We start from the raw sequence: 21,845 nt of genomic DNA on the forward strand, positions 1-21,845 counted from the left end.
TTTGTCAATTTTTTTTTCATTAATATCTATTTTCTAAACTCCCAAGTACGGCAGTGTCAGGCATTTTGATCCCATGCAGCACATCCACTCAAAATCCAGTATTTGTTAGAACATGTCTGTGAAAGGGTAGTCAAAAGGAAACCACAGGACATGCCACACAGGGCTGGTAGATAGTCCAGGATCACTAATATGGCCTCCAACTATGCCAAGCAGCTGTGCCTAAAGTGCAGTCTGTAGGGGTCCAGAAACTGGTAACCCTTAACAGCTACAAAGTACTTTTAGTGCTCTACAACTTGTGCTGCAGAAAAAGGGCAGCAGGTCTCAAACAGCACAAAAACCTCCAACTTCTATGAAGCAGGTGTGAAAATAAATCTCTTCTGTGGATCAGAGGAGAGATTTGAGCCACAATTCACACCAGTGCCCTTTCTGCAGGAGACACAGATGGATGCCAGCCAGACTGCAAAGCTCAGGTCTGCTTAGACATGTGGTATGAACACAGATTAGACAGGCTCTGTTTCTGCTGCTGGTGAACTGGGAAGCTTGAGACCTGCTGCCACGGCAGGGACCAGATTTTCTCTGGTGCCAGGGCAGAAAATCACATCCTGCACCTCTCGCAGTAACCACAGTCAGCTGCCAGCACACACAGTACTGTCAGTGTAATGAGAATGGTGCAGAGCACACCTAAGTTACACCACTCTTCAAGATCTCACCCATGAAGTTGTTCTCGAGGATCTGTCCCTGCTTCCCTGTCTCTCACCTCCCACTCGCGGCACTGCAATTGGTGGGAGCTGCAGGAACAGCTGCTGGCTCATGCTGCTCTAGATGCTCTCCTGCTGCCCATCTTCTCTCCAGCTACTTGACACCGCCCACCTTGGGACCCCACATCATGCACTGAAAGGTGGGTGATAAAAGGACTTGCTGCCATGCAAGGCACAGGGACACAAATTCCAGGAAGCAGCACTCCTTCCCAAGGCTCATCTCCCTGCAGGGTGAGTTGGCCAGCCACTTCCCAGCAGTTGCAGCCTGCCCACTGCCACATCACTGCTATGTCCTGCCAGGCCAATGCCAAGAAGTATCAACATAATGTCCCTGTGCAACACCATTCAGTGCATTTCCTTCTCCAGTTCTAAATAACTTGGGACAAATTCAATTTGAAAGGTAATCAAAAGACATGAGGGAACAGAGGTTTGCTTCAGCACAGCTGTGTATCCCAAGGCTCAAAGCAATGCTTTTAAATCTTCCTTTCTTCCCGCCCTAGACAACCAAGAGATCATCAGACTCTTCATTCAAGTAGAGGTAATCTGAGCACATTTTCCCTTCATCTTCATATGGTAACAATTACATAGCTTGAGCACACTTCTAGTTTCTACTTCAACAACTGCAATTACCTCTTTGGTCAATATACACAAAGTAACACTCCCAGCTCCAGCGCTTTCCTTTTTCTGGATGATTGGAGTACACTAGTCTTCAAAGCCAGCATCCACAAGGACAAAATCTAATGATGTTGCAGTCATTATTTTTCATGAATAATCACATCCTTCAGTTTGTAAAAATGCTTCTCACATTCTAGGAAAACACTGGGGAAATTAAGACCCCAAACACACTAGAAGGTAAAATAAGAGTGATCTCTTAGGGACAAAGTCCAGATTACTGTCTGGAAAGGAATTACAGATATTTGCAAGAAAAAAGCTTGCATTCTCCTCCAAAACATCTTAGCACCATAAGGAAATATTGGCAGACCTGGCAGTGTTAGGTTAATGGTTGGACTCGGTAATTTTAGAAGTTTCTTTCAACCTTACTGATTCTATGAAATAACCCCTTGCAAACTCTATATGAAGGTATGTCACCACCTAATTCTTCATCTGAAATTCCAGGTTTCTCCATTTCCTTCCACATGCTCAAGTGCTCACAGAGGTGCAGCAGTGAAGTTACTGGTGACAGTGACACACCATACACCTCTGTGCTGCTCCTTAAAGCAAAGCTGAGTGAGAAGGCTGTCTTTGTCAGCAGGTGCCACCACAAATCAATCCCTTCTGAGCCATTTTCCACATTGCCACTGACGCACTGTGGCTGCAGGGCTTTGAAGCCCGGCTGTAGGCCGAATTGAATGCTGAAGGGAGGATATAAAAGCATCATGATCACATCCCAGTAGCATGAAACAAATCTTAAAATTTCAGCCCCAGTAGGGTTTTTGCAGTTCCAACAAGGATAGACATGCCCTAGCCTATCTTCATTCCTAAACTCTTGCCATTTGCTGCCTTGTACACTATGAATACTGTTTTGGGAAATTCTCTAATACAAGACTTAGTATCTGACAGGACAAGGCTTCCACAACTACCCTGAAAGCTTGCCTGACAATGCCAGGACATCTGGCTAGGCATGTAATTCCCTAATGTGATGTAGACATGTATCATTCTTAGCCATCCTCCCCAGAACAAATTAAAATCCTACCTTTTGGCCTTGTTGAAACAGGTTTTTCTGAGAGCAAGGTTTTGTTTTCTTTCTACATTCCACTCAAGAATACTATGAGCACTTCCTCCCCATCTCAGTTTTTGGGCTCATCATTCAGTATGTCAGTCTCTGCACTTCCCACTCTTCTTCTGTTTGCTTGTCCCTCTGTGTCTGAGAAGTAGGGGACCAAATAAACCACTACAGGTCAAAGCTGAAACAGAAAATCTCTGCAGTCAACCCAGTGGCATCTGCCCAACGCCCATTCTCTACCCAGTTCTTCATCGTAGTCTTTCTGGACCACCCTGCAAAGTTTGATCTCTTTTTTCTGCTGCTCTAGCTCATCTGTTAACTACTTAAATTACTCACCTCTCTGCTGTCTTTACAGATCTTCACCACAGTCAATATTACCATTATGGCTGTTTACATTCTTAAATCTCAACCTACATGTCTTCAAACTCAAATCTCTGTTTACTTCCATTCTGTATTTCTAATCCCACTCAGTCCTACTGCACTGAGGGAGACACCTCTGCAACCACTTACATGCAGTTAACCCACTTACACAATTGCTGTGGTGAGTTCTAACAAAACAATACAGGTGCTGGAATGTCAAGAACTGAGGCACTTTTGTTCCCAAATTTGTTAGGTAACAGAGGACGACAACATTTTTAGAAAACTTTAATCTCTCAGGTATCTTCATGACAGGTTCAATTCCCATCTCTTGTGCCTTCACCTGACCTTATTTATGCAAAATACCTTGCATGACACTTCCTTGCTAGAGGAAGATGGAGCACCTAAACTTAACGGAATGGTTTTGTAACAGAAGTACAATAAATTTTCTCTTGTCATTCAAATTCTCAGGGCACAGAGAAAAGCACCTACCGAGAGAGCACTCATTAAACATGCCAGCAGAGCTTTATTCCTATATTGTACAGAGGCCTTGAACTATTGGTAAAAGATTAATGCTTTTGGTTTGAAGTCATTTGCTTTGATTTTACTTTTTGAACAGAGGGGATGAAGTGCCAGGGGAAGAAAAATGAGAAGAGTTCAATATGTGCAAGAACTTTAGCAGCCCACACTGTGCTACAACCTTAGAGATGCTTAAGATAAGTGGATACTGCTGCTCATGCTGTCAGAAGTGCTGGGAGGCTGAGGGAAGGAAGGTCTCCCTCCTGGATTTTTCCACGTGTCTCTTCCTTCAGTTCCTGAAATTCTCAGATGTGTTGAGTGCACAGGGCAAAAAGAACTGTGTTTGGAACTCACACTGTGCTGCTGCAGGTCTTGAGAGAACAGCTCTGGGGAGACACAGCAGGCGAGCACAGAGGTGACTGCAGTGCTGACCCAGCACAGCAACCCACAGACCTGCCGAGAATTAAGCAGAAAGTGCAGGCCCTTGAACCTGGGGCATCAATCACAGGTCTGCTCCAAGTGAAAAGAGAGTTTGGAGAAGAGGAGACAATCCACTTAATTCCTAGGATCAGAATAAAATAGTTTCAGCCCACATGTTCACATGCTGACAGGACTCTGCCCTCATCCTGAGTGCACTGAGACCAAGCCTGTTTATTTTCCTGATGTAGTAATACTTTCAAGGGAGAAGAAATTAGAAATCTTCTGAGAACTACAGACTACTTTCTTTAATCTCTTAGCCTTAAAACAGGCAGATTTGGGAAGGGAATCTGATGTTCCTGTTGCCCATTGGAACTACAAATGAGAAGGTTAAGAGGGAAGACAAGCTATTTGTAGTAAGCCTTACAAAAACCTCATCCATCCAGTCATGAAAACTGTTCACTGACTATTATGCCAATCTGGACGTGTTTGTAAAGTCCAGAAATGAAAAACCTTGGAATATTTTACATAAAAGCCACGATAAAGAACAATAGCCACCAGCTGATCAGTGCCAGGAGCAGAAGAGGAAAGTCAGCAAAGCAACACAATCCAAAAAGTAAAACTTGTCCAGAAAACTACGAATGCTGGCTGAAGCTACAGAAGCAATTACAACAATTGTAGGTCCACAAAGAAAACCAAGGATCTGAGTAAAGAAGAGCATTTAGGAAGACAAAAGAATACAATCACAGAACTACAGTAAATTATACGTATAGTTTAAAATAGGCAATTTGTAAGCACAGTGACAGTTCTGATTAACTTAGTGCAATAGGAAAGGCAGCAAAAATAAGGAATGGGCTATACAATCCTAAGTACAAACCACTTTTAAGTAGAGCTACTAATTTTACATTTACCTGATGTAGTTCTGACTCATGCTTAAGATCTTGATTTCTGTATTTGCTAGGGCCCCATATTTAACTTTTAGGTCCTAACTAGTCCCTCAAGAACTACTTCCTCTTTCATAACTTAGTCCCTGTGACTGCCCGCGCAATGCTTTATGCAACGAAAACCTGCTTCTTAGTTGGGTCAGATGATTTGAATCCACAAAACTATACTGGGGGCTGTTTCTTTCCTTGAACGAAATGGCCCTTACCTCCCATACCCCTCTTCCATGTTCTCTGTTTTGTCTGTTTAATATATAAAGCAGCTGCTATTTTAAGAATAACAGAAGACACTGCTTAACCAGCAGCTGGAGGGTACAATGCCAAAGCCTGTGGGAAAGAGTTCTCTCTCTATTTGGCATCTTCCTTGGTGTTAGTTCTGGACTGGGCACAATTTACTCCTTACTCAGGTCTCTGCTGTACTGGTCAGTGTCTGCTTTGTGTATGTGGCATACTCAGGAAAGGAAATCTTTCACATAGGCATCCATTACCTCTACTCCTATTTCTTTGATTTTGCTCTCATCCATGCAATTTCTGACAGGGAGAAAAAGGAGCTGAAGAGAAAAAACCCCACAACATTCAATATAGCCATTGCCTGCATCACTCTCTTTTAACTTCCCTCCTTTTTAGCACTTTTAAAGTTCTTTTCCAGTTAATTTCTCTCACTCCTTTACTGAGTCTCCCCAAAAAAGCAGAAATATGTAGCAAAGTTGCCATAACAGATGTCAATTCCCTTTTAAATTGAACTAAATTTATGCTGAAGAAGCTAATACACAGTTGGTGCCTGAGCAGAAACATCCACAAGTCTCGCTACTTCCCTCTAGCACAGGGTTTTGTTTTCTTTTAAATAGCATAAAGGAAGTAATTCAAAAGTTACTCCAAAGGAAGTAACTTACTGAAGCTGTTTTACTTATTCACAAATAAAAAATTCTCTTAGGCTAAAAAATCCCAAGAAACCACAGGAGTAACATTTTTAGAGCACTTGCCCAATCTCCTTAAATCTAAAATCTCACTAAGGGAGGTGGCCAGACATTGGTTAGCCAGTCCTGAATAAAGCCTTCAGTTGCTACATCATAGCAACTGGTTAATACAAAACAGGCAGAAAAAATACAGCAGCTTTCATTACTTCACAGCTTTTGAATAAACCCAGGACAAACACTGGTTTCAGAATTCAAAAGTTTCTCCTGAAAAATTATATAAAGAGCTGCATATCTCATAAAGGAAAAAGCTATAGAGTAGTATTCAATAAAAGCAACCAACAATAAAATTTATCTCTCTAAGAAATACTGTCTTCTAGTATTTTTAATATTATCTATAGAGGCAAAAAGTAAATAATGTATTAAATACATATACATATTAGAATCATTTAATAGAATTTATTTCTTTCATACATCTCTATACCACACTCATTTCACTGAATACATTTCAGACAAACACTTGCTCATAACTAGCTCACAGCTGTAGCACACCTTATAAAACATTTCTGAATGAAAAAGCTTTTTATAATTTGCAGCTTTTGACTCCAGCAGCTTCTGAGACAATAAACACCAATTATTTTTCCATCAGCGATTTGCGCTTTTTAAAACAGGATAATCACTGTGACTGACCCAGCACTGCCACAGGACGGACTAAATTAATATTTTTCTTTCATACCACAATAACCCGATTGAATGAAATCCTGATATTATCCTCATTCAGCCTTTTCAGACTAGATTTCCCAAGACAGTCTCCTATCAACACATAAGCAGAGTCACCGATTGTGTTGCCTGTCTCCAAGCAGTGAAATTCTGCGCCCTCAACCCAATGTCAGCCAAACACAACAGCCAAAGCTGTGAAGAAAGGAGGTTCCTTCCAAGCAGATTGAAAGCTGGCTATGAGCAAGAAGACAGACCTGGGAAATTGCTGGCAGAGGGATGACACAGGTTTTCCCTGGTTGTGTCCTTCTGACCCTGCAGCTGCACGTGCAGCCCTGAGCCCAGCACAGCAAAGGCCATCCCATGCCCAGGGTGCAGCCAGGGAAGAGACAACACTGCATATCAGGACACCAACTACTGCTGTAAAAATACCTTCCCTTATTGAACCCACATGTTTCCAAGCTAACAACTGATGGGCACATTTGGGTATCCAATGGACTGTGGCTTCTGACATTTCAAGACATGTAGCCCAGCTCTGTCCTACTGCCAGACCTCCTTCTTGGACCTGGGAAGATTGTGCCATGCAGCAGCTCTGACTAAAAGAAACTGCTTCTCCATGGGGTTTGAGAAGCAGCTGGCAGTCAAAAAGGGTTACTGCCACGTGATTTTGAGAAGCCTTTGCAAAAAACTTTTGATGAAGGGCAGTTGCTTTTTTCTGGAGCAGGGCAGCAGACAGGAATACAATACTGTCCTGGAGCAAATCAACCCTCACGCAGTCCCAAGGTTAACACGGTCCTTGGGTAGGACCATACACCTACCACTTGGCCACAGACTGCACAGATGAACACCCTTGTCCTGTTTAGGGCAAATTTGGGGAGAAAATCTCCGAAGGCGTTTCCTCTAGAAAGCAAACTCAAGTGGCCCCTCCCCCATCAGGTTTGGGAAAATATTTCCTTGGAGAAAAGTGGAAAAAAACTGTTTATTTAACAGGCAAAGCATTCATCAGCACAAAAAAATGGAACAATATTAAACAGTAGAACCTCTTGCTGTTCTAAAGGAGGTGACAAACTCAGAAAGGCCCCTCCCTGGGTTGCAGCTCAGCTCACTCAGTCTCTTATCAGTCCCTCCAGCACTGGAAATGCTGCGGCCCAGGCCCAGCCTGGTGGGCCACAGGCGTGAGCTGCTGGTGCTCCTCTGGGTGTTCAGTCCAGAGCTGGTTTAAACAGAAACCAAAGAAAAAGAAAAAGACAAACCACAGTCCAGGGAACTTCACTGCCTCAGCAAGCTAAAACTAACTAAAAGCAAAGGAGAGCTCTGTCCTGCTGTCTGTCCATGCTGCAGACAACACAGGAGCAGGATGCAGGGGAGCAAGTGCAGTTTCTGATAAATGCCGTGCTTCTTCTCTCCCCTACTTCCACTCTTAAAGGTGCAAAACTTATTTCTAAACAGATGAACTGGGATACAAGCAGCATGAAGTCACCCCAGGACAACCCTCCATTCTCCTCCTTTGGTGAAGGAAGGTCAGCTGGGATTATGAGGAGAGCATAATAACAGCAGTGCCTCCCCCTCAGAGGCTTTCCCCACACCTGCACAAAAGCACACAGTGCCCCCCTACAGCAACTCCACAAAAGCTGCTGTACACACAAGGATATGATTCTCCCAATGCACTGACCTCTGTGTGCAGCAGTGTTGCTGCCAGATCCAGAGTCAACCTTCCTACCCTTTCCACTGCCTCCTGTTGAACACCACCATTTCTCATGAATGCAGTTTATTAGAAAGTGACTGGGAGGCAACTATCCTAGAAGGAGTGGGGAGGCAATGAGTAAGTTCCTGTCTGCATATTTCCTGTCCCAAAACAAAAGCAGTTAATAAAACAAGGAGCATCAGATCCCAACCGTAGTATTCAGCCGCTCTGACTCCTAACAGGTGGTAGAGGAGAGGTGTTCTGGATGTCAAATCTTGAAATATTTTACCACATAATATAAAGCAAATTTACAAGTGATGAACCATCTTTTATTTTTTTTCTCAATTACTCTAAAGCTCTTCAACTTTGAGGCAGCTTTTGTCCTTTTTCTAACATAACAGCTTATAATTCTAATCCACCCCAATAATTAAAGTAATCAAATTACTCTTCTACTAGGTCACCTGACTGAACTAGTTTAGTTCTTGAAAAGAATGGAGATTAGGTGAATATTTCTTTGATAGGTATTAACACAATTCTTTACAAAGCATTTCTGTCAAGTTTAGTACCATAATTTATATAACTACTACTGTACTATTTAGGTTTGCAACCATTCAAAAGTACTTAAATACTTAAACAGAGCTCCAAGTTTCCATAAAGTACTCATTCCAAAAGTAACCAGGTGAATTGTCAAAGAGAACATGATGAAAATTTCTGTTGCTTTGACTAGTTGTTTACTTAATCATAGGGAAATTTCCACCCATCAACCATCAGCCCACAAGGACATATTACACTATCTTCACTTCACAAAAGCTGTTACTCTCCTTTTGCATGCATCTCCTTTCTATTTTTATTGTTTCCATTTCTTTCCAACTTCTCCTTTGGTCTCTGCTCTGTCAGAAGAGAGGAGGAAGCTACACGAGCTAGTAGTAATAATCCTACAAAAAGCAGGAAAACGACAGAGGAAGGGGAAAATGAAAACTTAAAAATAAGATGTGAGGAGCTCTATCCAGCAGAACAGATATCAAAGCAGCAGACTCATTCTCAGGAGCACTACAAAGCACATAACTGTGATTCCTTCACTCCAGTCACGCTCTATTACAATAAACATAACTGCCTAAGCTGCAGATGCCCTCTGAACATTTACCTTAGACACAAAGGATATTTTCAGTAGGGGACTTTTCAGGCAGTAGCAAAAGGAAATACAGGGGCGAGATGATAGGACCCTTTCCACAACAGACTCCTAAAGGATATCCTGGCTGCCACTGCAGCCAGCTCTCCCATTTGGCTCTTTTGTGGCCCCTGGTCTCCAAGTTTATTTATCAGGAAATGACTGCTATGTCAAGTATGAGACGTCCCCAACTTCTCACTTAAACAGATGTTAGTGGGGCAGGAAGGGTTGTGGATAGTGTGGCCTTTTTTCAGAAACAAGAGTATCAGAGGAGTCCAGCAGGATACTCCGATCAGATGGGGCCACTGAGATCTTATTCTCCATTTCTTCTTCAACAGTTAACCTTTATGAAAAGACTTGTTTGCTAAATAGAACTAATGGATCAGCTGCTCTGTCCCAGTTTAGAGACAGATGCATATTACAGCTTTTCTAAACCAAGCCATGAGGGCCTGTGAACAACCACTTCTCTGGCAGTAGTGAAGGCTGTGATCTTTATCAGGGACACAGACTGCACTCCTGCACTGGGTGACAGAATTACTGTGGTTTAAGAAATTACCACCTCCAACCAGGATGTGATGATTGACCAGAAGGTCACTATATAAAACAGCTTAATACTCATTGCTCTTCCCATTAAGCCTAAAGTCACAGAGACACTAGAAACTCATTTCTTTTTCTTTGCCACTGAGGCTTGCTAAGAGCACAGCTGGCAGCCAGCCATTTTGGCCTGGATCCCCAATGCAATTGCTTCCGACAATGTAACCAACCACACACATGGTTATTTCTGCCCTGAGCTGTAAATAACTGCATAGAGCAGTGAGAATCAGCTAACCTGGGCATCAGCCAGCCCTTGACTGGTAAATACCCATGCAAGTAGGCTGGCTGCACTGTTACATGCTCTCTTCAGTATTCCCATGACTGGGGTCTCTTCTTGATATGCTCTTAGAGAAGTGGGCACAGGAAGGGAAGTTCAGAGGAAGCATTTCCAACAGTTCCTTCAACAGAAGGCAATACACTGAGAGAAGTCACTCACCCTCACAGGAGGAACAGCCCAGTAATGCTTAGAGAACATGCAGTCAATTTAGGATTGCATGGTACTACAAAGTGTGTGTGGTACCTACAACATATATAAAAACACAATTTAACTTGATAAAAAGAAAGAGCACCAACACATGCATGAATATCCTCCCACTGCAGTACAACAGCAGAAAGCTGTGCATTACTTCATCAGTGCCCAGATCCATCAATGTCCAATGCCACACAAAGTATTTCTTCAAGAGTGGAACCAGAGGGAGGAATGCATTCTGGAACCATGGGCACAAGTGATAAGCAGCGTGGCTATGCTTGACCTGGTTCTGCTCCATGACAAGGAAACGTGAGCTTTTATGCTATTTTCTCTGGACTAAATACAGCACTCTTTCGCCAAGTAGTCTTAGATGAGAATTCTGCAATTCTGTGCTTTGCAGTTTACAAAGAACAAAGGTTTTTAAAATCCTTTTGCTAATAGCACATACAAGAAATAGCAAAACTGAAACTCACATCCCCAGGAAGGAGTTAAGGAAAAGCAAAACACAACCAGTGGCCATCATTAATATGGCATTATGATTCACAGATGAAAAATAGAAAAGGAAAAAAAAAAAAAGTCAAACCAGAGCATAAAAACTGTTTAGCAGATAAGTTGCTTTCTGGATATCACAGGTACAGAATTTTCCAAGACAGTGAGTGCATGAAAAATACCCCAATATTTTGGAAGCAAATCCTGACTCATTCCATACAAAACGGGCTCCCAATCAGAAAATGCCTGAAGTATCAAAGCAAATTTCTGAACATTTCAACATTTCAAGTTAGAAAATATCTCAGAATAGCTAGTATAAGCATGCTTAAGCCAAACAAGTAAAGCAAACAATGTGAACAGAGGACAGAATTGCCTTCGTTTGGGGGTGTCATGGTTAATTGTCTTGACCAAAGTAAAAATTATCCCAGCAAATTTTAAAAGGAATGCAGAGAAGTCATAATGAAACACTGGAACAGATGACAGTCACAAATGATTACAGCACTTTGTGAACTGCATTTGCTGCTGTATTGTTTCTACAGACCAGGGCACTGATGCACCACAGTGAAGGTTTCCTCTCTCAAAAAGCTTCACAAGTTGCCTTTGTAATCTCAGTGTTACCATTTGAGTTATCCAATAAACAGTGTGAAAAAATAATCTGACTTAATGACTCAAGAGTGGGCACAAGATTAAAATTTTCTGTCCCACATTTTTACAGTCATGACTGTAAAAGTCGCATTGGCACTTTCGCAAATGTCAGTTTCAAGCTTTGACACAAAAATAAGTACTGATGTCATTTGCTACAAATGTAGTAATGGATTATGAAGAAGTGATGAGCAGATATGTGAGGAAAAGCTAATTATATGAGTAACACTGATAGTTACAGGCTGCAGGCTCAAAATATTTTCATCCTCTTTATTGCTTTTGATATGCAAGATCTCTTTGGACCATTTCTAATTACCAGTATAGCACAGCTTGAGTAGAACTGTAACACGTTGCTAATGGCAACAGCAGTGGTTTCACATGTTTATTTCACTAGAACATGTTTCACCTTGGAACTCCCAGCTGGACTTCGATAATGGGCAGACTTCAGAGGTGTCATGGAACTCCCACTGCCTTCAGCAGTGCTGCACCGGCTCCTACTGACAGAAAAGTCTACTCCCATTGCTGCTGTGTTTTGAAGTAAAAATTGTAGAGATGACATTGCCCTTCCTGGAAAAGCATTCCCACACTGCAGAGACAACCCCCATGAAGGCACACACACGTGTTTGATGTAGGACAGGCACCGTACCTCATTCCTTCTGTCGATCTGTTCTGGTAGTTGCGGTACAGCTGGGGGACGCCCAGCATGGCCTCAGTGAACACTGCAAGGAAGCCCAGCGTTTCCACAAAGAGGGAGGAGTCCAGCCACAGGTAAGTGATGTAACCAGTCACACCAGTGAACGTGAGGACACACTGCACGTAGTCTGTAAACTTGCTCCAATGCCAAAAATAGTTCAAGTCAAAATCTGCAACAGAACGAGAATGCAAGAAGAATTAAATATGTTTTCCCAACCAACTCAAAGTTAATCAGGGTGGAATTGAGAACTGGGAAGCATGAGGGAGCCACAGTCCTTGGTGGAAGGGGTTAGTAGAAAATGAGAGATAGGATTAAAAAAATTTAAACAACCAAACAAACACACTTGCAATCATCCCCACCTCCCCTCTGCAAAAAAAACAACAAAACCAAGAAAAATAAAAAATAATAGTCCTGATTTCAAAATCATTTTTTGGGGAGTGGTCAATAAAGAAACAAGAAAACAAAGGCTTGCAAGCCAACAAAGTATTTACAAAGATGTGGTGGTTTGACAGGAAATGGGTCTTCTGGGATGCTGTGGACAGGTTAATGGGTGCTCAGATTTTAATATTGGCACTTGGTTTGGCTACTGGGGCATTGGATCTGCTTCTGAGAACACAGGGTTAAAAGCAGGGCTCTTCCTTGGGAGGCTCTCTTTGGTTTTCTGGCGAGGGAAGCAGGTCAGACCTCCCCTGCACAGCGGGGGAGGGCAAAGCCATGCGGCCGGGAGAGGTAGGCCCGGCCTCCGAGGGTGGAAGGGTGGAAGAAAGAAGTACCGGCTCGTCTCTCTCGCCTCTTTCTTGGAGACAGACAGAGAGAGAGAGTGCAGCCTGTGCTTGTGACTGTGTTACCTTGAAACTTGATAAACACGTGCTGGCAGCAGGCAGCATGGCTGAGAATGAGAAGAAGGGAGGGGTGCGCCAAAAAAAGAGTCCAGCAAAAATGCCACTCCATCTTCTCCATTCCTCCAACATCACTCTCTCTGGCCCATACCTTCATCACTTGCCCATTTCCTTCTTCATCCTCTACTCTTATCTCTCTTCTAGGAAGGGTTAATGTTCTGTAAAGTTTTCATTGTCCACAAAGGATAGAGGTTTGTATTGGGAATTTGGTGGGGAGGAGGAGGAGATGTATTTGTGAAGTTTTCATTTTCCTTGTGTGTTTCTTTTTTTCTTTTCCTTATAGTTTAGTTAATAATTTCTCCTTTATTTCTAAGTGAGAGCCTGCTTTGCTTATTCCTGGTCACATCTCACAGCAGAAACCAGGGAGAGAGTATTTTCATGGGGGCACTGGCATTGTGCCAGTGTCAAACCATGACAAAAGATAACTTTTTAAAAGTAAGCATTTCAAAAATACCTTCAAACATGAAGGACTCTGGATACTGCTCTAGCGGAGCTGGCATAGGCAATGTTTCACAAAAACCTTCCAGTCCTAATAACAGGTCCCAAGCACCGCAGTGCAAGCATTCTTTCTCTCAGGTCATTATCTCTGCCTTCCAAGTGCCTCAATCCAAGCTGCTTAAAAGGTCACCTGAAGTCCACAGCTCTGTTCCCTGGTGCAGTGCAGCTGCCTGTGGGGAAGGGCAAGATGCCAGGGCACCTGCTACAGTTTTACCTACAGTTTTACTGAGACAGGTACAAGACTGAGGCAAGATTTTCCGTGGAAAAAAGCCTCTCACAGACATCACCACTTTCACTTCTAGGACAAAGCTTTGCTCTTGCCTTTGCCAGCACCAAGGAGTGCAGGTGTAGCACCCATTTCTGCATCCATCACAATGAAATGCTCAGCCACAGCACGCAATATCCCCTGCTGAGGGAAGGAAAGAAGGAGCAAACCAACCATGGCATTTGCTTGGTACATTAACAGCGTATCATTGGGAAATACCTAGCAGTCTTATTGATGAATAATAAAATACACAACCCCATAGCAATTGATTGTATAGCAATGTAACAACTTCATTTTTAACAAAAATGCTACAATAACTGTTTGTTAGCAGGTGCTGTCCCTGCCTTCCTTTCATAAAAGCCTACTCACCTACTTCAGACCAACTGGACTCTCTGAACTACCAACGTGAGGAACTACTATTCTAACAGGGACATTACAACCAGCCCAAAGCCGTGCAACACACAGCACATCACTAGAAGATCTCCATGGCTGTCATTTCAGAAGTAGTTGAGAAAGCCACAGAAACAGTGCTACTGCTAACTCAAGCAAGGAAGACATCGACCTCCACTGACTAACACTAACAGAAAATTCAGTGAGATGGGAATATAGGCACTTGGATGCCTCAGGATACATACACACACCAAGTAATAGTTTTATATTCTGCATCTCTTCATACCTTCATATCAATATCAGTCTGGCGCTCAGACACACTTTATTAGCTATTCTCTTTTTAGTGCTTGGCAAACCCTCACCTCAGGACACCTCCTGAGTGCACCCAGCTGAATAATTTTAATTTGCCACCAAAGAGGAAGGCCCAGCTGGCCAGGAGCCATACCCAACCTGCAGCATTATCAGCCATTATCCAGGACTCAATAAAATGACCTGGGGCAAAACCACTGTCAATGTAAATGTTGACTTTCAGTATTTTAGGGTAGTGGCTCCTCAGCCTCAGAATTCAGGGACACAAGACTAAATAAAAGACCCAGTGCTGGCACAGCCCAAACCACGTGAGCCTTGTGCATTTCTGGAGCTTTGTGAAGGTTTTCCTTTTTGGAGATGAAGGGCCCATGGCCCTTCACTTATTAAACCTTCCTACCAGCTGTCACATCTGCCCTGCATACACTGTGTTTTTCCTCCTGCGTTCTCCACATGCTCAAAGATTCTTTTCAAAATATTCATCCCTGGACACCAAATCCTCATTTCCCCAGTTCATTTTCATAACAGAAACCAAAGAACCAAAACTACACTGAAGGAACAGAAGTTTAGGAAGTTCATGAAACCAAAAAAGTCAACATTCCCACAGCTATCATGAGGCAAGCTACAAAATCCATGGATCCATGCAAACACTTGAGCATAGATGATAAAAACACTGTGTGAAACAGGATTTCAACTGAAGCCGGAGAACTAATTACTAGTACAGAGACCCTATTTTGCTCAAAACTATCATGATGCTAGATAATCTCCATTTCACTGTAGTAGTTTATAAGTTCTGGTTTCTGCTATAAATTTTCCTTGGCAATATAGTTAAGAAAGAAAGGAAGAAGGGAAGAGAAGACAAAAGAGCTAAGAGCAATCATAACCTTGGTAACAGTTTTGCAGAAAAACACCTGAGTTATTGTAAAAACAACCCAATATATAATCACTAATTCCTCTACTTAACAGATGTGTTCTCCAGATGCAGAAGTCTATTTTAGGACACTAAACCTCACCACACTGCATTACAAAAAAAAAAAAAAAAAGGCAGAGAATAAAACACCTGAGTTTTCATAAGGGTTGTAGTTTCTTTAGCCCTTATTTAAACTCCTAAAATGTTTTGCCAAATGATTTCTTAACCAAGACTAAAGTTTACTTTCTTTGAAAAATGGTTTCAAAAATTCAGAGGGAAAAAAGTCACACACCCATCACTTCAAGGTCTGGAAAGAAACTGTGACTCATTTTTCCATGTGGCTCCCTTCTCAAGGGTGTCCAAACACATTAGTTCTGCAATGGGAGAGATTTTTTTTTTAAAGAAAAAAAAAGTTGATTCTGCTGAATACAGTGACAGGTATGTGCAAAAAAAAATCTTAAATGCTTTTTAAAAAAGTAGTTTTAAAAACAGAATAAAATTCATGAGTGTGCACACCAGTCCTATTCCAAGAAGATAGACAGAGAACATCAATTCCTGTCCCAGACCATGTCATCTGATATGTATAACTGAACAAAGTTATACGTATCATTGCAAATATTATTCATGTTTGAAGAAAAGTATGAATAATAAATATCATATTGGGATCTTTGCTTCCCCCATCATCTCTTTTCCTTAGAATGACAAAACAAGAAATCCCCTGTACCATCATTTATTTCTAGCAAACATCTTTAAAACCGTCTAAGTTAAATGTGGATGCATATCTTTGTGCTCCCTGAAATGGGAAGGCACTGCCTGCACAGCTCACTGCATTCTGCCCAGTGAGAAATCCCTGACATGGGCTTGTAAGTACACTCAGCTGATGCAGTTCAAGCAGTAACTTCAGTCACTAACATCCTGTGTGGATCAGAATTAGCATTACTGTGGTGAAAGGTACTGTATTTTATTACCCATGGCTGAGCTCTTTAAACCACCTAGCGAATTGCATTTTAAGCACATTAATCCATTGACAGATGAGAGATTTATGTTGGAAAATCCTATTAATGCTGGGGGAAGGAGCAGCTCAGTAGGTTTTTTGTGCACTGCCTGGAGAGAACTCTACACAGCTTGAGGGTGAAGAAGGATGAGATTAAAAGAACTCCTCTGGAGGCACTTTGCATGTCAGAGATGAAAAATGTAAAGCAGGCCAGAGACAGCATTGTAAATAACAATGGTTATTACCAGTCGGGCCAAAATGCAAATAGTAAATTCAAGATTCCGGTGTGGGATAGATGCCAAGTGATACAAAGAAGAGTCCAGAGTATCAACTTTCAAGTGAGGATGACACAGAAGTCCAAACAGTTACATTATTTTTAGTGAAGAAATATTTTATACCAAGCCAGATACCATGTTAGTTCCTTTTGGGAAAGTGAAGCAAAGACTTTGACATCCTAGAAATTATTTACTGTAGCTCTCAATTTCTCTTACTAGCTGCAACTTATTTTGTGCCTTGACATAATTCTGTACCTACATCCTTGCACTACATTTACTTACACTTGTCCTTAGACATTTGGCCCAGCTCCTCCATTTGGTTCCTACTTTTGAAGTCAAGGAAAAGCTTACCATTTCCCCTGCCTGTCTTTGCAAAGTGGGAGAGTTTGCATTTGAGCCCTCTGTATAGCTTTGACAAGGAAATAAACTCTTTTCTTACGAAGGTTGCTGGTTTTACCCTCTCTCCCACTCCTTACTGAACGCCATTACATCACAGTCACTCACCCAAACTGCCTCCCGTAATTAAACTCTTGACCTCTTGTATGAAAAGCACTGCTCACTAACTCCTAAGAGCACGCTGAGCAGTCTCCACCCCTGAGAGCCCTTCTAAACAGATGACTCAGTAGTTAATCCTCCTACCCCTTGGTACACAGCTAATTCTTATGTTTTGTGAGACTGTGGTGCTGTTCAAAGCATATCCAATTTCCATCATCTGGCTGTCAACCACTATGCCAGCCCACTTGACCTGTTCCTGCCACACGATCAAAGGAGTCCAGTCCGAGCTGTCAGATGTCCAATGCCTCCCTCAACAACACCACAATCGAAAACCTGGCTTAGATGTTGTGAAAGAGCCTGATAACAGCAATATATCCAACCTGGAACAGTTATGAAATGCAGCCAAGGCTAGGAATTATTTCAGATTATTATCCATGCTCTGTTTCCTGTAAAACATACACACTTTGAAGATGCAGAATCCACAACCTGCAACACTCTGTGCTGCTTGCGGGTCTCAGCCACCGGGCTACAGTACAACACTCTCCCCTGCATTTGCTCTTCTGCTTGTCCCCAGAATTCATGGTCTCTGCTGTAAAAGAGGTTCAGCTCTGAGCTGCAAGCAAATATGCTGCTGCTCCTCATCCCAGCCTGGCTACAACAGCAACTCTTTGGGCAGCTGGAAGATGTAGACTTATATCCCCAGGCTGACAAAAGAAACTATCTCAGACCTCTCACACTTCCATTGAGTGCTCTAAGCTATACACAGCTCCTGCACTCAGCAGTGGCATCTTAAAAATAAGTTTTGCCACATCTCTAAAGAGGACTTGCAAGGCACCTGCCACAAGAGGTTGGGCCCAGGCAGTGGATTCTGAAAAGGAGACTTTTGCACTTCCAGTTCTTCAGCTACAGCAAATCCTCAGACATTTGCCTCAGGCATTATCTGCCTCCCTGCCAATCCTGATTTCAGCTGTCTCATCTAAAAATAGCAGCCGGATTGCAGAGCAGCATGCTGGCTAGCACTCCTTACCTTGCTTATTCTGAGCAGCTCCCAGACAGAACCTGGGTTTCTCTGATGCTCTGTTCCTAAATTCCTGAGTACCCCACAGGGCACCCCGGAAATAACTGGGGTGATAAGGGCAGTAAGACTACACATGATTGTTACTGCATGATCCAAAAATTTTTTTCCCTCTCATCATCCACATATCCAGCTAGGCACCCTTTCCTTCCAGAAAGAAGAAAGGAAGTAGCACTACAGACAGACAGTGAGAACTGATACATTTAGATTTTCTTTCCTCCTTTTTTAAGAACTGACAGAAATGTGCAAATGCTGTCTGAAGCCAGCATTTCCACACGTTGGGACTGAGAAGGGACTTGTTATCTTTCACTCATGGTACAAAAGAGAAGGAGAGCTTAGCACAAAAAACTTCTGGCTCTAATCCAAACCACTGTCTTTTTGAAAGGACACTGTCTATAAACCGACAATGCTCTTCATCTCCATTCCTTCAGGTCCAAAACCTAGGAACTTCTCAAACTGAGTTACTTTTAGATATCTGCTCAGCCCTGTCAGCATCTCTCAAACATTCCTTTCTATTTGGTCTTCACACTGACCCTGTACCTAAACATTGTCACTGTTTCCTCTCTAGCCAACGCAAGATTGGAGCAAAACATTCCAGAGGGTCTTGAACCTTTTCTGAAAATACCACCCCAGCCTATACTAAACAAATTACTCCCTTCCAATGAAATCCATTTTTATCATCCCTTGGCTCATACAGTGCCTTCTCTTGGCCACATCTAGACTAATGTCAGTTCATTAAAGCCACTCCTCTTAGTATCTGACTCTCCCTAAAGGCCCAGCATGAGTCCTCCAGTCAACAAAAAGTAACCAGCAGATTTTCAAGTGAGAGGGGGAAAATGTCAAATCCCAATCACATAGAAAAAAGCTGAAAGCCTGACCCACACAAACCTTGAAGATTCACACAAAGAACTTTTGTTTTTAAAAGCTCAGTGGAGCTTTCAGTACTTGATGGGGGAGAGAACACCTGAGATTAGTAGTTCAAGTGTTATGAAACCTCCTCTACATCAAAATTATCCCTATCTCCCCTCAGTCATCTTCTCTAGTTTGAAGGCAAGTATCTGCTTTAGTTTTAGCCTTATTTAGGTAGCTTCACAATCTTCTAAAATCTTCTATGCTGAGTCTCTGTTTTGTCACATCAGGTTCATGGTTTTTCTCTCCTATCAGGATTATTACCCACTCTTCTTCCTCCTCAAAAACACTACACATAAGTGGGCTGACATTTTTTCAGCGCTATCCTGCCCATCCAGGGCTTCTCACTCATATTCCACACTGTCCCCCAGCACACACCTACAAGCATCAGTAACTGTTCTATCCTTCCCCTTTGGGTTCTGCAGGGCCCACTCTACCTCTTCACCAAAGGTAATCAGCAATTGCCGTTAAGAAAAACATGTGAGTTACAACTACTTCAAAAAAATCAGACACAAATGCTCTAGTATATATGAAAAAGTCAAACAATACACACTCTCTTTCTTAATACCTTGCCTTTCCTATTAATGTGCTATTTCCCTGATTTTACAGCCTTCAGTTTAAGGGAACCTTTGAATACCAGTTAGCACAGTGGTCCTCACTAGAGATAATTAGCAATAACACCTATCTTGACTATTTTGTGACCCTTAAAGAGCAGCAATTTAAAAGTTACAATTTATTCTGAAAGTTTTACCACTGCTGCTAACAACACAAATGACAATAGGAATGAAAAGCTAAATCAAAATATCCATACCCTGGGCACCTTCTGTACAGCTCACAGCCTTTGCTGCGCTATCTGCAGTATAATTTGCTTTGCACACAGCTTCAGTTTATGGGAGTCTCACAGTGAAGAAGAAAAAAAAACTGTAGAGAAAAATGCAGTTATATAAACCCACAAAATTAGGTTGACCATTACCTCATCTTTGAGAATTTCCACTGTCTTACAAAAGGATGCAGAATTGTTTACATTAGTTGCGCTGCACTGATACCAGCCCTGTCAACATTTTAATTTGTGTGTTTAAACCTAAATATGCCTGCATACAAGTACATGTCTCTTCCTCACAGCACTGCTGATACATAAACATGAAAAAGAAAGCAAAATTATAAAAGCGAGTAGGGGAGAACCAAGATTTTTGTTCTAATACAGAGGAAATTTTAGCAAGTATGGTATCTGAAGAAGGTTCCAACTGTTGGGCTTGGAAATTGCTGGTGAATGCCAGCTGAGCTGGGAAATCCTCATGCAGCAGTACAGCTCAGCTCAGCCATCTCTGAACATCACTGCAGATTGAGTGTAACCAACCTGGGGGCAGCCAGAAGCAAACTCCTACCCCAATCCCTCCAACAAACAAGCGTGCAGAAGAGTACTCCAGACTTCTCTTCCAAAGCAAGGACATTTCTTGGGTTTCTCCAGATGGAAGATCCTTTTGAGGCAATCTTGCAGAAGGTACACATGCAACTCCCCACCACTGTACCTTGTGCAACATTTGCTAACCAAATTCTTTGCTTTCCAAGTCCAGCTGAGAGAAAGCACTGGGTCTCTACTCCTGGTGTGCTAGCAGGCCAGTAAGATCAGGAGAAGAATAAAAGACAACAACCACCACCACACACATGCCAATATTGCTACAAGAGCAGTGCACTTAACTTAAGGTTATGTATATCTAAACCAAGGTACTTACAGCACTATATTCCCCCTGTAAAGACTTGCTTCCTCAGCAGCATCACTACTACAACTCCCTACTGTGTTACTGCTACACTTGCCTGTTCAGTATAGAGGTCTCTCCTTTCTATTCCAATGTACTGACTGCTCTTCCTAGTCACTGCATTCATGAGATAGTCTCAACAGCAGGCACAAGTGGCAATTATGACCAATGAAGAAAAACAGCCTAATAACCAGGCAGATCATGGGGCTTGGAAAGCCACTGGAATAAGACAGCTGTGGCCCAAAAGATTCAGTGCTACAGAAATAAGCTCTGTATTTGAAAGGTGGTGTGAAAGCAGCATGAACGGCTCTAGAAGCCATGTGACTCAGAAGGAGCACAGACCCCGGGAGGAAATCCTCCTCTAAAGGTGCAGCAGAGGAAATGGAAAGCCCAGGGAATGCCACAGCAGAGTTCAGATTACTCTGGGCAGCCGCTGCCTTCACTACAAATACTCCCCCCCAATTCTGCTCACCTCCTACACCAGGGGCATCAAAAACCCCAGAGCAAGTCAAACTAAAGAAGTGCCCCAACCCTTCACCCTCAAGGCAGAGCTGCGAAGTCAGGTCTCTGCTCCCAACTGAGCCAGCAATGGAGGCGGCAGATAAGAGATAAGCTCACTGTTCTTTGGGCCAGATACGCCTTTCTATGCTAACTATAGAAAAAGACTTCTTTTTCTGACAGCAAGATAAGCAGGGATGATGAGAACGTCACAGCAAGAAGAACATGTAGTACTAAGTTTCTATTTCTACAATAATTTTAACAATATTTTACACTATCATCTGCATAGTTTATCGAAGATATCACCCACAGCCCTAGCAGGCAATATACAAAGGCCTCCAAAAAAGACTAAAATGCAGTAAGTTAAGCATTGCAGAGCAGGCAGCCTCGACTCTAAAATTCTTGTAGTTGGGAGCTATAAACTCTATATGAAAACAGTTTAATTTATTTTTAATATTACTGAAACTTACTCTTTGCAGCTTAAGTCT

General features: G+C 42.4%; 1 protein-coding gene across 2 annotated transcripts in view; it reads right to left on the reverse strand.

Moving 5' to 3' along the window:
* SLC66A2 (solute carrier family 66 member 2) overlaps positions 1 to 21,845 on the reverse strand; it is a 67,503-nt gene that overhangs the window by 11,110 nt on the left and 34,548 nt on the right. For both annotated transcript variants that reach the window (XM_054284862.1, XM_054284861.1), the window contains one exon: positions 12,039 to 12,255. In XM_054284862.1, coding sequence (XP_054140837.1) covers positions 12,039 to 12,255 — 217 coding nt within the window. The remainder of the gene's footprint in view (positions 1 to 12,038; positions 12,256 to 21,845) is intronic.

The sequence above is a fragment of the Melozone crissalis genome, unplaced genomic scaffold, assembly GCF_028551555.1.
Source record: "Melozone crissalis strain CALT ecotype California unplaced genomic scaffold, PUWL_Pcris_2 ptg000042l_1, whole genome shotgun sequence".
In the NCBI taxonomy this organism is placed as follows: domain Eukaryota; kingdom Metazoa; phylum Chordata; class Aves; order Passeriformes; family Passerellidae; genus Melozone; species Melozone crissalis.